Here is a 15,299-nt window from a genome sequence, read left to right on the forward strand (position 1 = left end):
AAATGTTACCTTTTTGACTTGTGGTAATTTTTACTTGGTGAGCACTTGGGTTGTCATTGTTGCCACTATGCACAGCAGCACAATTTAACTGTACAGGGTAGGAGAGGGAGAAAATATGCTGATCCAGATTGTGTCTCCAGTGTGTTCATGTCAGTGAATGTTCAGTAAAGACAAAAAGAGCAGGCATTGGTCATAGCAGCATTGAAAGGTGCTGGTATATTTAACATTGGCGTTACAAAAAACATTTCAAACAATGTGATGCTGTGTCATCGATTCCAAACAAAGAGACATGAAAATCAATAAAACTGCATGCTCCAACTTAAGACAAGTGACATTCCCAAAAAAAGGTCGTTATTTTTTCATCAATGGATTCTTTTAATAACATTTTATAAGCAATAACATATTCCATTTTATAGAAAATAAACATCTCTAGGAAATACTATACACAATTATATTAGTACATCACATCTTACATTTAAACAGCATCAATTACTTATATACACCATTAAATAATGAACTTCATAAAAGAGAAAGTTTGGTGTGGCGTTTTTGCACTTTTATTTTTTGCTCTAATACTTAAATATGTCTCCTTTTGATATGACCAGTACTTTAACTGTCGCCCTGTACAGGACATTGTTACATAGCATGGAAGAGTGAAAGAAGCTACATTTGAGATACACAAACAGACAGGTGTGTTATGAAATTAGAATTGAATGTATATCTTTCTGCACTGCTGTGGTAGGTGAAATGATCATACATCATGGCAATGTTTAACAGTAATACTTCTGAACTGTACATAGATATGAAGTGAGATGACCTGACTCCCAGTTTGACCAATGGAGCCCTGATCTGCAACCTGTCAAGTGATGGTGGCGTCTACTGTACATACTGAATGTGCACACAGTTGAAATGGAGTAACACTCTTAAACAGTTATCTTTTTTTTTCTTTTTATCATTTTTCTTTTTTAATTTTTGAATAACACAAAGCCTGACGTATACCAAGGGTGACGCAATGATGTCGTATAGTCATAATGCACATCAAAATACATCTCCGAAGATAAGAGCGTTATATTAAAATACTGCGTCCATTTTTTTCTTAACTCTTCAATATCAGAATATTTAGAACCTGTAAAGCACATCATCATGTACAGTTTCCTTTTTTGTTTCATCTTGTTTTAAACACAAACGCACACATTGAGATAGTACACCCAGTGGTTGGCTGCTGTTTTTTTGATGCATGACATCTTGAATTGGAGATGAACTTCTTCACTCACACAGACACATATGCACACACACAGATGATGTGGCTGTAGACTGACAATTCTATGATTATCACACACACGCGCACAGACACACACTCACGCACACGCATACACACCTCTTGGACCACAGACAAGGTGGCCAGAGGGAAGCTCCTGTCCAATCAGTGTCCGCCAGGTGTCTGAATATGATAGCAACCCATCCGAAGGCAGAACACACACACACACACACACATAGCTCGTTCTGCATTTCAAACAGCCCCCCTGTGCACTGGACCCTAGGCACACAGTCTCTAAAGCGCAGTCTATCCTCCTGTTAAACAGTGCCACTGCCTTCTGCTTTCCAGTAAGGGGCTCAGTTGAGAAAAACACATTTCCAGGCCGGGTTCAGGGAGCAGCTATTCTCTGCGGAGCCATTCTCCAGGGTTTGTATTGCTCCTAGCTCCACCTCAGCACAGCCTTTTAACCTCCCCCAGCCCCACTGGCCGATGTGCCTGTCTGTCATCAGTCATCACCATGTTTTTAGGTATAGGTGGCTGTTAGGACAGCGTTTTAGTTTGCCTTGCTGGATAGGTGATGCTGAGAGGTGGTGTTGGTGGTGGAGGTGGTGTGCTGGAATATCTTACACGTCCTGTAGATAAAGGAAAGAGAGACTGACATAAATACATATCACAAACACACAGAAATGAAGAAAAGTATGAGCTGTGCCAGAGGTTTTGAGGTTTTCCCACTGTGACTTCTACATTGGCCTTGAACTCACAGCATTGCCTACTACTTAGCACACAACATTTCCTGTCATTTATGAGCTTTTATGTTCTGTTGTTATGCGTCTAAACTATTAGAAAAACTGTGCAGGATGTGTTTTTATTAACACAAAAGCTGCAATACATGTACGTTCAGGTATACTGCATGTGGAGGCGGCTCATGTGCAGGCGGGCCTCACATGTACATGCATCTTTGTGAGTGTGCGAGAGTGTTTCTGCAGACATGAAAGTGAGCTGGCTGTAGTGTGCAGGAGTGGGGAGATGGATGCAGCTGGCCAGTGAACCAGCTCCACTGTGAAAGACACAGCAGGAACGCCCACTAATTGCGCTGCTGTGGTGGTGGTGGTGGTGGAGGAGTGCTTTTCTTTCCCCTTATCCTCCTCTGCAGCCCCCCAGTATCTCTCATTCACTCTCTCTGTCTTTCTTTCTGAACTGCCAGTTGCCCATCCTTTTGGCCTGGACTCAGACCAGCAGCTTTGCTCTCTGTCTCTTATCTCTCCCTTTCTTTCTTTTTCTCTCACTCCCTCTTTGAAGTTACCCTCCCTCACTCCCTCTCTTTCTGCTTACCTCCCTGGAGTAAGTCATTCTTTTACACCTTCAATCTCACTTGTTTTTTCCATCTCTCCATCACAAAGTGTCTCTCCCTTTGCTGCCTGTTTCTCTTGTTGCCCTTCTTTTCTCTTTCTATCTCTGTCGCTTTTATTCTGTCGCTCTGATATAACTGCCCCCATTTGTCTTTTGTTCCCACTCAGCTGCAGCACGAAACAGTTTTTCATCTCCCTGCCTCACCGCCTGTCTCTCTTCCGTTCACTATGTGTATATACGTGTGTGAGTTTACAGGTAACCTGTTAATGAACCTGTGTGGACGTACACAGTGTGTGCAATTTCATTGATATGTATGTTCCATTACCCTGAAACCAAGTGAACACAGGCAGAGGGAGAATTTCAGAGGTGGACCTATGAGTGGGGTGATGCTTGTGTGTGTGTGTGTGTGTGTGTGTGTGTGTGTGTGTGTGTGTGTGCGTATGTGTCTGCTCTTGCCTTTGATTAGGCTGCTCAGTGTAAATTGGCACAGCACAGAGCCACACACACAGACCTTCAGATCCCTCAGCTGATGACAACTCTGCCTCAGCCCGCTAACAACAATCTCTCTCTGTCTTGTTCTCCTTTTCTCTCCGTTTCTCATACTCTATTTCTGCTGCTTAGACGTGGGAGTTGAGGTGAAGAGAGGCAGGGAGAGGAGTAGAGAGGAGATGAGAGAGAAAGAGGGAGGAAGGGAAGAGGAGGGATGAAGGGCGGACGACCGAAAATGGAAAAGGGAGCTCAGGAGATGAGAGGTGAGCAGAGTAAGAGACGGAAGGAGCTGGAACAGCAGGGAAGCGCTGAAGCAAAATAAGAGGAACATAAAAAATGGAGGGAAGAGAAATAACAAGAGAAAGAGGGAGAGAGTAGGAGAGAGAAAGGGTGGAGAGAGCATGTGGGGAGGATAGCAGGCAGTGATGCTGGGTGGGGTGTTTTGATCAGCAGCGAGCTTTTCATCCCTGTCAGTCTGTACGGAAGAGAACAGGAGAGGAAAAGGGAGAGAGGGAGGGAAAGAGATGCAGAGAGGGGAGGAGGGGAGGCTACTGCCACTGCTGCCTCAGTGCACTGCTGCTCCCTGCTGAATGTCAGCATCTCTCCCTCTCTACTCCCCCCTCTGCATTTGACCTTCCTCTCTGTGCTGCAGTGTAAATACACCACCACCAGATGGCTTCTGTCTTACAGGAAAGTTGACTGTGGAGTGGACTGTTCATATTAACACAAAAATGGTGACCCATTGTAATTGCAGTGGTCTTCAGTCATAACAGTGGGTGTTGAGTGACAGTAACACACAAAGGTCATATATCTAAGAGTTTACACAGGTAGTGGTAGTTGATATGGGTTTAGCTTGACAAGGTCATTGGGTACATATTGATTTGGTTACAAGATATCGTTCAGTCCAATATGAGGTCCTGGCCTTTATGGGTTACATACTGGCACAGGAGTAGATAGGGTACTTGATACCAGCGTACAATCAACATCAGCCTGAACCCTCATGTTTTCTCCTTTGAATCTTTCTGTGTTTTACAAGAGCTGCAATTGTGTTTTCTGTTCTGCACCGTGTCATCTATCCAGCCATGGTGCTGCTGCTTGTGACAGCAATGTGTGAACTAAATTTTTTCTGTGCTGAGGAGAGGGATGAAGGGTGGAGCGAGGGGTAGGATAGGAAGGGAGGCGAGGGGGAGGGGAGAAAATGAACAAAATCGAAATGCAGTGTTCTAATGGCAACACAAACCTATGCACACCTACTGTACTGTACACATAAACATATATGAAAAAGCCTGTCTGAGAGGATGTTACCCTGAGAGATGCTAAGGCGCATTGCCTTGTTTCCAAAAATCCTCTCTATCTAACCCTCCCTCCTTTCCTCTATGCATGACACACTGTTAAAGCAGAGAATAATTTGGTGTCAAGTCAGCTGAAAAGATTGTAAACCCTCAAAATGAATAACATAAGGATTGATTCGATACTTTTGAGGCTTTAATTTTCTTACCTCATGTTTAGGACATTTGATGGAGAAGTCATCCTCGTGGAATGTGCAGCCTAGGCAGGGAGAGAGAAAGCAAAGAAAAGGAGAGAATAAGCTACATTGTTGCAGATAGACAATAACAATAAATGAAACGAATAGCATGAGGCAAATGCATACAACAACTCCTACAACCCCCTCAAAAAATCAAGATACATGACAAAGAGGTGGGGTTAAAATGAAAAATGCAAGAAAGAGGCAGAGAGAGAGAGAGAGAGAGAGAGAGAGAGAGAGAGAGAGAGAGCAACAGAGGAAAGAGAGAGACTGAGTGGATGAGTTGCGATGCAGGCAGGCAGTCAGATATGGCTGGTGCACTCAGCAGGATTAAAAAGGGCCTCGCTCTGCTCCCTGTGCTGGCTAGGCAGACGTGGCAGGCCTTCTAATCCTCACACTGTACTTCCTTGGCATGAGGTAATGTAAGGGGAAACCATACAACACATGTGCTGACACACACACACTCACTTAAATTGACGACCAGGGACACACCCACAAGCATTGAAGGGAAGGTACATAGGCAATCTGGTTGTAAGATGCACATAGGGAAGCATTTAAGCAAGCATTCATGCAGGAAGGCACACACATAGATGCATGCAAACATACACACATGCACATTCAGTCCCCAGACAGCAGAATGGATAGATGGAGCCACAGGGGTTGTGGTCAATAAGGCACACATATACCCCCTCCTCCCTCTATTTCTTCCCCCTCTCCCTCTTATACACTCCAGGGTCCCACTTTCCTCTCATCACCTTTATTCAAAGCTCCCTCCCTCTTTCCCTTCCTCCTTTCCTCTTTTGCTCTCCCCTAGCACTCTCAGACATCTCTCCTTGCACTCAATAATGTTACTTCTTGATGCATTTTCCTTCTCTCATTTTACCCACATCCAGTTTCCCTCCCCTCTTTCTTCCCTCTCCTTTCATTTTCTCCTTTTTTCTACCTGCCTTATTTGTTCCCTTCCCTATTGCCCTCTAAACCCATGTTCAATTTCCCATTCCCAATTTCCCTCCTCATTTCTCCTCTCTCTCCCTGACTTTTCTTCCCTTTTGATCCCTTGTTACTCTCTTCCTCTCTCGCTGTGGTCTCTTACCTATCTCTTTGGCGCAGACATAGTGGTATTTATGAGAGCAGCCTCTCCAACAGCAGCTGAGGGACGCCCCCACAATCTGGCACTTGTAGCAACTCTGGGGTTAGTCAGACAGACGGACATATGGACCAAGACCAATAAAGAAACAAACAAATTGACCGATAGAGGCACATAGGGATAGAGAGTAGAAAAAGAGGAAAAAAAGTCAAAAGTTAATGGCAATTTCTCAAAGAAACTGCACAGATTCTGAAAGTGACAGTAGATGGTATCTCTCATAACTTCCTTAAGCATGCGCACATTTCAGAATAGTACAAGACTCAGTGTTGATAATTGCTGTCGTACCGTTTGGGCTGAGTTGTTGGCAGCCTCTTTCAGTCCGTATAGCCTCCCAGCTACCATAATTACCCCCTTGGTCCAGATGGCACAGTTTTCATGGGCCCAGTGCTCCTTAGCCTCTGCCTCCACTTGTAGCCTTTGGAACATGCTGTTACTGCCCTCTTGGTCACTTGAGGCCCCTGTGCTGATGGCCTGGAGCTGCTTCATCCTCCTGAACCTCTCTCTGAGAGTTAATCTTCGTGGACCACCCTCCTGACCCATTCTTTCGGTTCTTTCTGCCCGTCGGTAGCGCCAATGATGGTGCCTGCCACTACTGCCTTCTTGAGTGGATGCTTCTGTATTGCCCTCCTTTTCTGTGCTGACCTTGCCCTCATTCTTTGAGGAGTTGCCTGGTTCTTCAGTGCTGCTACTGTTGTTGTCATTGGTCTTCTCTGACTCTTCCCTGAGGGATTCTGTGTGCCTGATTGTCAAAATTTTCCGCGGAACGCCATCCTCTGTGTAGTAGGGTCCACACAAATCACCCAGGTCTCTGTAATTTGCTGGCTTTCCACACAGGCTACATGTAAGACACCTGTCAATTAGATTTTTATTCACCAAGGGTCCCTTTAGCATGGCAGCAGTGTGTGGCACTACCTTTGCAACTGTGAAAGGATTCCTCATTCTGAGTATGCCCTTTTTTCTACGTCTCTGAAATATTACTGCATCCTCAGGCTTGTTGACTATGGCACACCAAGAGGAAAAGTCTCTGGAGTTGTTAATCCGTACATAAGGACAGAAAGACAGTTTAGAATTTTGATGGACTGGTTTGCGCCTGATTCTTTTCACAGAAATCGTCTCAGTCTGTTTTTCTGATATTGTCACTACCGGACCCACAATACATGTCTTCTGTTTTTCCCTATTTTCTCTTTCTCTTTCTTCTTTTTCTCTCTCCTCTTTTTCGGCCCGTTCACATCCTGCAGCCCTTACTACTGCCTCAATAACCTCAATGGCGTCTTTCATCCCAGGTTTTGGCCCAGGCTTTTTGTGGACCTTCAGTGGCTTGCCAGGAATCTGCTCTGATGAGACTTTGCCTCGTTTCCTCTTGGTTGGATTTGCTGATGGTTTTCTGCCTCTCCTAGGTTTCTGGATGAGTTCTGTGCTGGTAACCTGGGGGGTTATTGTGATCTCATGTGGGCTGATTGGCAGAGGTACTATGGACTCTGTGGGGGTTACCTTCTCTTCTACCCTCTCCTGTTGTTGTTCTGCTGTTTCAATATTTGGCTCCTCGACTGTCTCTGTTTCTTCTAGAGGGGCTTGGCCTTTTCTCTTCTTCCTCCTCTGCTTTAGGTGCATCTCATGGTTGTTTTTAATGGCCCTCTGTTTGGCTAGCCTTGGTGTTGTAACTATTAGGCTCCCAGCCTCCAAGGCTACTACTGAGGCATCTGTACTCTCCACCATGGCCCATCTCTTCCTTTTAGTTCTTGCAGACTTAGTGGCAGCAGAAGATACACCTTCTGAGGCCTGTTGTGTCCACTTTCCTGGAGCCCTGACTTCTACTGGGGTTCCCATTGTGCTCCAAACCTTGTCAGCTCCAACATCCTGCTTTGTGCCTGGTTTAATGTTTTCCTGTCGTGTCTCCTTATTTACAATCTCTTCTTCCACCCATTGTCTCACCTCTTCTGGCATTGATTCCTTTTGACTAACCTCATGCTTTTCTTTTTCTTGCATCATCTCCTCTTTTCTCTGTTGTTTTGCTCCTTCTTGTCTAGACTCTATGCTTTTCACTTCTCCCTCTATCATCTCAGTGCTATTTATGAGCATAGACGTCTCACCTTCCTTTAAGACATGTTGAGACAAAGCCTTGGTTGTCACATCATCAGTTAGATTGCTGTCTATCTGGGGAATTGGTAGGTGTTTCTTCGAGCTAGGAGATGTAATTTTCTGCACCATGGCCTCATATTTCTGTCCTCTGCCTTTGCGTGGTGGGAGAACTTTTGTTTTAGTGGGGCACTGAGGAGGCACCACAGGCACATCACTAGTGATGTCAGTTTCACTGATGTTGGAAGGAGTGTCTTTGGGTGGGGGAGTGACCACAGAGGCTCTCTTAGGTGGCCCTCGCTTTCTTTTGGGGCCCCGGACACCCTTCTCTTTAGGCATAGCGACAACCTCCAGCAATGGGGGTTGAGGTGGTAAGGGTTTTGGCTTGGGCTTTGGACCCCTTTTTTTCTTTACTGCCATTGAAGAAAGTTCTGGGCTAGGTTTCCGTTTTAGTGGAAGTGATGTCTTTTCTTCAGATTGTTCAGTTGGGACTGGTGGGGCAAGTGGTGCAGGTGGGTCTGCTGGGACATCTGTGTTTTTGACTGCATTAGGAATGGGAGTTAGAGTTTGTTCCACAGTAACAGCCTCCTCTACTTTTGGAGAAACATCACTGGCTTTAATTTCTGTTAGTGTCTGGGGTAGAATATCTTCCCCTATGACTTTTTCTTTTTCTTTTGACAGTTTTTCTTGCGAGGGCTTTCTGGATCTCAAGACCATGTTCTTACCCTCCTTCTCTGGTGCCTTTGCCTCATGGTTTGATGGTTTTTCTTCCTGGTTTACTGGTTTTACATCCTGGTTTACTTGTGATATTGTAGCTTTTAGGCTGCCCTTGCCCCTGCCCCTGCTTTGCAGTCCTGTCAAAGATTGAAGGGAAGAAGAAACTTGTTGTACCAGCTTTGCTTTAGAAACTGAGCCTTTGGGGCGACCCACTGGTGCCTTGATGGGTGCAGTGTCGGTGGGGGGCAAAACATCTGCAGGTTTGGTTCCAGGCTTAGGTCCTGGTTTTGGACCTGGTTTTAGAGCTGGTTTTGGGCCAGGTTTTGACCCAGGTTTGGGCCCAGGTTTTGAACCTGGTTTGGGTCCTGGTTTTCGTTTCACAGGAGTCTCAATTTTCGCTGGCAGCTCTGGTTCATTTAGCACAGGTTTTGGTCCTGGTTTAGATCCTGGTTTAGGTCCAGGTTTTGGCCCAGGCTTTGGTCCAGGTTTTAGGCCAGGTTTAGGCCCTGGTTTTGGACCTGGTTTTGATCCTGGCTTTGGCCCTGGTTTTAGTCCAGGTTTTGGCCCTGGTTTAAGCCCAGGCTTTGAACCTGGTTTTGGGCCTGGTTTTCTCTTCACATGAGGCTCAACTTTGGGTGGCAAGTCTGGTGCATTGAATGAACGAGTGCACATTCTCGAACGAAAACCATCAGTTAGCATTTTAGGAGTGTGGCTCACAATAGATTCCTGATGAGCTAGGTCCATTTGATCTGAGAATAACACAGTTTTGCTTGGAGGCATGCAGGGTTTCTGTGCAAGTGAGGGGGCTCCTTCCTCTTCCTTTCCCCCCTCCCTCTCCAAGCTTAGCTGTCGCCTGATTCCCACACCTGAATGCATGATTCTTCTTCTGCCCCTGGCATGTTTACGTCCAAATGCCCTTGGCTGAGCAGATGGAGCCACAGGCTCTGGCTTGGCCAAGGGGGTCACAGCACTGGCACAGCTGATGCCCGGCTCCATGTCCTCATCACCTTTTTTGGGGGAGGGTGGAGTGTCTGCCCAGGAGGGGGCTGAGGGAAGTATTGACTTCCCTGGCAGCTGAGGAGAGTCTGGCTCCAGCACTTTAGCATCACTGTGATCAATATGATCCCTGGCCTGAGCTGGAGGTGTTGCCTTGTCATTGAGAGCTGAGAAGACTGGCATAGCAGAGTGAGGCTGAGGAGCAGTGTCACCAATCGCTGATTCCCTTGCAGAAGCATCTGCTGTTGCTGCTGCTGCATTTGGATGGACAGGCGCCCCTGCAGACTCATTGTCAGTATGGAACTCAGTACTCTGACTCTCTGTCCTGCTGCAGAGATCTCCAGGAGGCTTCTCTGGCCCATCTCTATTATTCATGTGCTCCTCTGCTGATGACTGGCTGACTTTCTCCCCCTCCCCCAGTTCCTCCCTAACCTCTGTAGACAGAGGAGGGGAAAGAGAATGTTGCTTTTGTTTCTGTATTTCATCTTCTTCCTCTTCATAGGCCTCAACCTCTCCTTCCCCCTTCTCCTCTTCATCATCCTCATCTCTGTTCTCTCTCTTGTCTGAGTTGCTCTCGTCCAAGGCTTCAACTTGGGGGGTTGGAGAGGTGTTTTCTGAGCTGTCCTCCTTTTCTGTGGAATATTGATCATGTTCAAGGTCACCCCTAGAAATGAAAGGCAATGTTTTCACTGAGCTCTCAGAAGCAGTTGGGGACTCAGATTTGAATGGCTCTGATTTCATCTCTTGGCCAAAGTGTTCCTTGTGGCTGGAGTCAGAGAGAGCTGCTGGAGACTGTTCAACTGAGTCTCTCACATCAGGGTCATATTTGCTCTGAACCCCTTGGTACACTGTCTCCTTATAGCAATAGCTTTTTTCTGTCACCCCTTTGTTTACTTTGCTGTAGAGAGCTGGGCATTTCTCTTCATCTGACCATTTCTCCAGATTCTCTGTAGATTTAGTTGAGTCTGAATCTCTCTCATGGTCAGGGTTTTTTTCTGTTGTCACGTCCTCTTTGTCAGCTGATTTCTCTGTCCAGGCTGATTCTTCAAAGTTCTCTTTGACAGGCTCATTGATATGCTGTATATCTGAAGGGGAGTCCCTTTCTTGTTTCATGGGACTCGGGATTGTAATGCTTGTTGGAGACCTCTCATCACCAATGCTTTTAACTGGAGTACTCATGCCATCTCCTACCTGCCCTGACTGACATCTAGTAGGGTCAGGGGTAAGGTTGTGCAGACCTGAGTCCCCAGACCTGGTAGACATATCATCTGGAGATGTCATGGAGCATGAAGATGCTGTGTCCAAGCTGAGTTGTGTGTTATTGGGGGCCTGTGCTGGACTTCTGCCCTGGCCACAGTAGTAGTAGCCCCTCTCCAGTTGTTCATCACTACTGCTGGAGTAGCCTCCCTCATGGAGTTCCATGGGCATTGGCTGATGCTGTGGGGTAGAGTAAGGGTCCTGCATGGGGCCTCCACCAACACTAACACCACCACCATCTGAATATGGAGGACTTTTGTACTCCTCACCCTTTTTGGAGGATGCTCCACTTCCAGCACTGCTGTTGCTCCCTCCACTGTTGCGCTTACTGCCTTTCTTGTTGGCCACCAGGGCCTCTGAAAGCAGTAGCTGCTGGACATTATTAGAGATGTTCTCTACCTGAGAGGTGAGGGCATTCAGGCTCCACAAGCTGGGGTTTGACAACAGCTTCTCTGAGAAGCGTTCTTTCATGGTGGGGACCTGCGGTGTGGTAGTATAGCTGTGGGGTGCTGCGTGGGGCACATTGGGTGAGGGGTGTGAGCGTGGTGGCATTAACATGGTGTTGGTACTGGCTTGCTCCTGCATACCAGCTGAAGAGGATGAAGAAGAGGAGGCTGCCCCAGGGGTCATGGGAGGTTGGCCATACTGGAACGACTCTGGATTGGTCATTAATGGTGAAGGGGTGGAGCTGTACGAGGGGGAGCGCCCTACAGAGCGTGCAGGGGAGTGGCTTGAGGAGGGGCTACAAGTCTGATAATACTGTTCTGGTGATCTGACAGACAGCTCTGAGAGACAGTAATTTTGTTGGGGTTGGCTGTAGTGTTGGTATTTAGGGTGGGGCTCCTGGGGGTTGGTCATGGCCTGTAAAGGGGGCTGCTGCTCATAACCTCTGGAGGGAGGCTGCTGGTAGCCGTAACTGTTCTGGGTCGATCTGTAACCCCCCTGCTTCAGATTGCTGTGGCTGCTCATTTGTCTGCTATACTGGGAATTGGGGGGCATGTTGTAACCTTTATAACAGTGAGGCATAGGGCTGCACTTTTCCATGTACGGTGAAGGGGAGGGTGAGTGCTGGGGGTAGTGCAGGTGACTCTGGGGGTACATGAGAGGGGAGGGGGCAGGGTTAGGAGGGTGGGGCTGGTGATGAGGGCTGGTATAGGCAGGGGTGGAGGGCTGGTGGCACTGGGTCTGGGAGTGGCCCAGCATGTTCTGGTCCATGTACTGAGAGGAGCCAGGTGCAGGGGTACCACCAGCCTCCATACGCCCCACCATCTCCTGGTCATACTGTGCTAACTGGGCTGGGTCCTCCCATTTCTGCTGGAGATGGCCCTCGCTCATATACTGGGCTGAGTAATTCCCAGGGCCCATGTGGTTACTATAGCCCCCAGGACCCTGTAGGTGCTGACTGGGGTTTGGTGGGGGCACTTTGCCTCCTCTGTAGGATTTCTTTGCCTGTGAGGGTGCTGAGCCCCCATTTCCACTCCCATTTCCTCCACCATTGCCTGGGTAACCAGGGTAGGCTTGCTGGCTGTAACAGTCCTTGGGTACTCCCCCAGTTCCTGGTCCTCCAGCTGGAGGCATGCTTGTGGGGTTCGCCAGTGAATGAGCCTCATAGCCTGACCTGGTGTGCCCTGAGCCTGGGCCTGGGCCTGGATGTGGACCGGGGCCTGGGTGCGGGTGCTGGGGGTGGGGATGATGCGGGTGTTGGCGATAGGTCTCCAGTCGGGATAATTCATGGGGCTCCTGCTGGTAGCAGGGTTGGTTGCTGTGGTAACCACCGCTGCGCTCACGGAAGGACTGCATAACTCTCCTTCTATAGCCAGAGCAGGGAGGGGGAGGTGAGGTGAGATGGGAAAGGGGGAAGGGGGGTTAGGGGTTCTGAAGGCAGGGAGAGAGGGGGAAGCAAGAGAAAAGAGAGAGAAATTATGAGGGTTAGTGTGGTTGAGCCTGGGGTTAATCCATTCTGCATTTTCTCCTTTCATATTCAATGTCTAATTCTATTTTAACATTCACCTGGAGTCAAACCAAAATTCAGCCCCTTTTCGAGAACCTTTGGAGATAATATTTTTCAAACTCAGTCACACTAACATTTAAACACACCCAGGTGTTCACATCACCACATGTAGATGCAGTATTATGTAGATTTTTCACCCAGAAATCACAAATATATACAATTCATTGGCATTGATCCACGATAATAACTGTATTTAAATTGCTTGCAGCACCAATACGTATAAAATGGCCCCTAAATTGTGCAGTCTCCAGGATCTGTTTCAGCCTCTCAAGATGGAGGGGCTAACATGCGATGCAGTCTCTGGTGCAGTGATTGACATGTCTGGGAGAGAAAGGAGAAACAGAGAGTGGTGTGTGGGAACTTAATTACCTAACTGTAATGAATAAATAATCATAACAATGATAACAAAGCACCTGTGTATGTGTGTGAATATGTATGATTGAGGCCAGGCAAATGTTGAAAGACTGCAGGCCACAGCAATAAGATAACATCTGTAGAGCATCCGTGTTGAGTTGTAACATTGGCTCTGAGTCTGAACTGAACTCACTTACAGAGCCACTGTGGCTATTTAGCTTTCCAGCTGATTTTGTATGATGCATTATTCATAATTGTTTTGGATCAAATATGATCCCCAGACTTGGCCCCTTTTTTCTAACCACTCTAAGATATTACAATTTATTACCTAAACAAACAATGTGAAGCGATATTTTCTGGTTTGTCTTTGATGTATTGTTTCATAAAAGGTTCAACTGAGCCCTCTTTTTCTTCTCCTCTCTCCTCCCTGTCTTTTCCTGCACAGATGCAAACTCCCAATTTCCTCCAAGGGGAAGTGAGAGGTGTAACAGTGTGTGTTTGTGTGCGTGCTTTCAGTACACCAGTAGGGGTGTCATAGAGTGTGTTTGTGTGCATGTTTGTTCCAGTATGTGAGTGCACATGGCACTGTTTTTCTGTAATCTTTTGCCTGGCTATGCATGTGTGTGTGTGTGTGTGTGTGTGTGTGTGTGTTTATACATTCATACAAAAGAGAAAGAAAGAGAGGAGGGGTGGAGAGTGCTCCTGCTCTATAAAAGGAACAGAGTCACCTGGAGACAGAGCACTGAGCTTGTGTGTGTGTGTTCGCATATGTGTTTGTGTGTGTGTCAGCCAGTTCCAGCACAATATCCCGGCATTCAACCCGCCCCAGGGACAGTGGTGCATCCCACCAGACGCACAGTAGCATTATTCATCTCTGAAACACAGAGTTTGTGTGTATGTATGTGTGTGTGTGTGTGTGTGTGTGTCTGTAGGTGTGTGTATGTGTGAGGAGGCAAAGCAGTGTGTGAATATTGCGTGAATTCATTCTTGTGTGTGCATGCCTGAATGTGACTTTGTGAGTGAGTGTAGGTCTGTTTGCGTTTATGTATGCAGGTCCACAGCTTTTGGCAGTCCCTTAAATATACACACAAACACACAACAAACACATTCATAGACAAACACACACACACACACACACACACACACACCTATAGATTCCCCTGGAGATTCTCTGTCTTCCCTCCTACCTTCCTATCTCCCATGCCTGCAGCCTACCAGAGCCTCACCTGCGGTGATGTGTGTGTGAGGATACTTGTTTACACAATGACCTAAATAAGATGCTTATAGGGGACAAGAGGTGGGATTCCTCCAGACCAAGCTTGCAGAGCACAGCAGAGATGATGGACTGAGGCACACATCGCTTTTGGGATCCAGTGTTGTGATGCCATGTGTCTATCTGTACATTTGTGTGTGTGTTTCTGTCACATCCGCTCTTCTCCATAATAGCCTCTGAAGAGTAATTAATTGGATTTTTCACTGTTTGTGTGTCTCTCACTAAAAACAAAGCAAACAAATCAAGGAAACCCTCTCCACAATCAATTTACTTCACTCCTCCTTCTGTCTTTTCTATCGTAGTCAAACATACGAGTGACGTCTACATTCCAATCACGTCTCCTCTCCACCTCCACACTGCACCTCCTCCTTCCACTTCTATCTTCCACAGACAGCCCTGGCATTGCGTAGCTGGCCGAGTGCTGTATTTGTGGATGCACCACGTCATGTTGCACTGCTCCCTGCCTCAGTAGGGGTCAGAGAGGAGAGAGGACGAAGGATACATGCTGAGATTGCCGAAACCTCTCTGTTGATCTGTCTATCTGTTTATTAGGTGATTTTGCCGCTGTTGAGTACAGATGAAGAGGAAGCAAACACACATATTGCTCACTGTCTGTCTTTCGTTTGCAATCATTCACATATACATTGGTTGTCTCTTGTCTTCATGTATGTGCGTATGTTTGTTTTTATGCTTTCCTGTCTTTCTTTCTTTCTTTCTTTCTTTCTTTCTTTCTTTCTTTCTTTCTTTCTTTCTTTCTTTCTTTCTTTCTTTCTTTCTTTCTTTCTCCCTACTAGATTGGCTGCCTGCTTCTGTCTCTCAACACATTGTTATCTGTGCCAATAGGGT

General features: G+C 46.8%; 1 protein-coding gene across 2 annotated transcripts in view; it reads right to left on the bottom strand.

The window, feature by feature from the left end:
- Nucleotides 1–186: 186 nt before the first annotated feature.
- LOC122868578 (retinoic acid-induced protein 1) overlaps nucleotides 187–15,299 on the bottom strand; it is a 55,102-nt gene continuing 39,989 nt past the window's right edge. The window contains exons 1-4 of one of the 2 annotated variants that reach the window (XM_044180666.1): nucleotides 6,055–12,690; nucleotides 5,716–5,809; nucleotides 4,596–4,645; nucleotides 187–1,890 (exon numbers count right to left, since the gene is read on the bottom strand). In XM_044180666.1, coding sequence (XP_044036601.1) covers nucleotides 1,882–1,890; nucleotides 4,596–4,645; nucleotides 5,716–5,809; nucleotides 6,055–12,615 — 6,714 coding nt within the window. In that variant the 5' untranslated portion in view covers nucleotides 12,616–12,690 and the 3' untranslated portion in view covers nucleotides 187–1,881. Of the gene's footprint in view, nucleotides 1,891–4,595; nucleotides 4,646–5,715; nucleotides 5,810–6,054; nucleotides 12,691–15,299 lie in introns of those variants that run through there. The other variant, XM_044180667.1, reaches the window with a different exon arrangement.

Source organism: Siniperca chuatsi, linkage group LG21 (assembly GCF_020085105.1).
Source record: "Siniperca chuatsi isolate FFG_IHB_CAS linkage group LG21, ASM2008510v1, whole genome shotgun sequence".
Taxonomy (NCBI): domain Eukaryota; kingdom Metazoa; phylum Chordata; class Actinopteri; order Centrarchiformes; family Sinipercidae; genus Siniperca; species Siniperca chuatsi.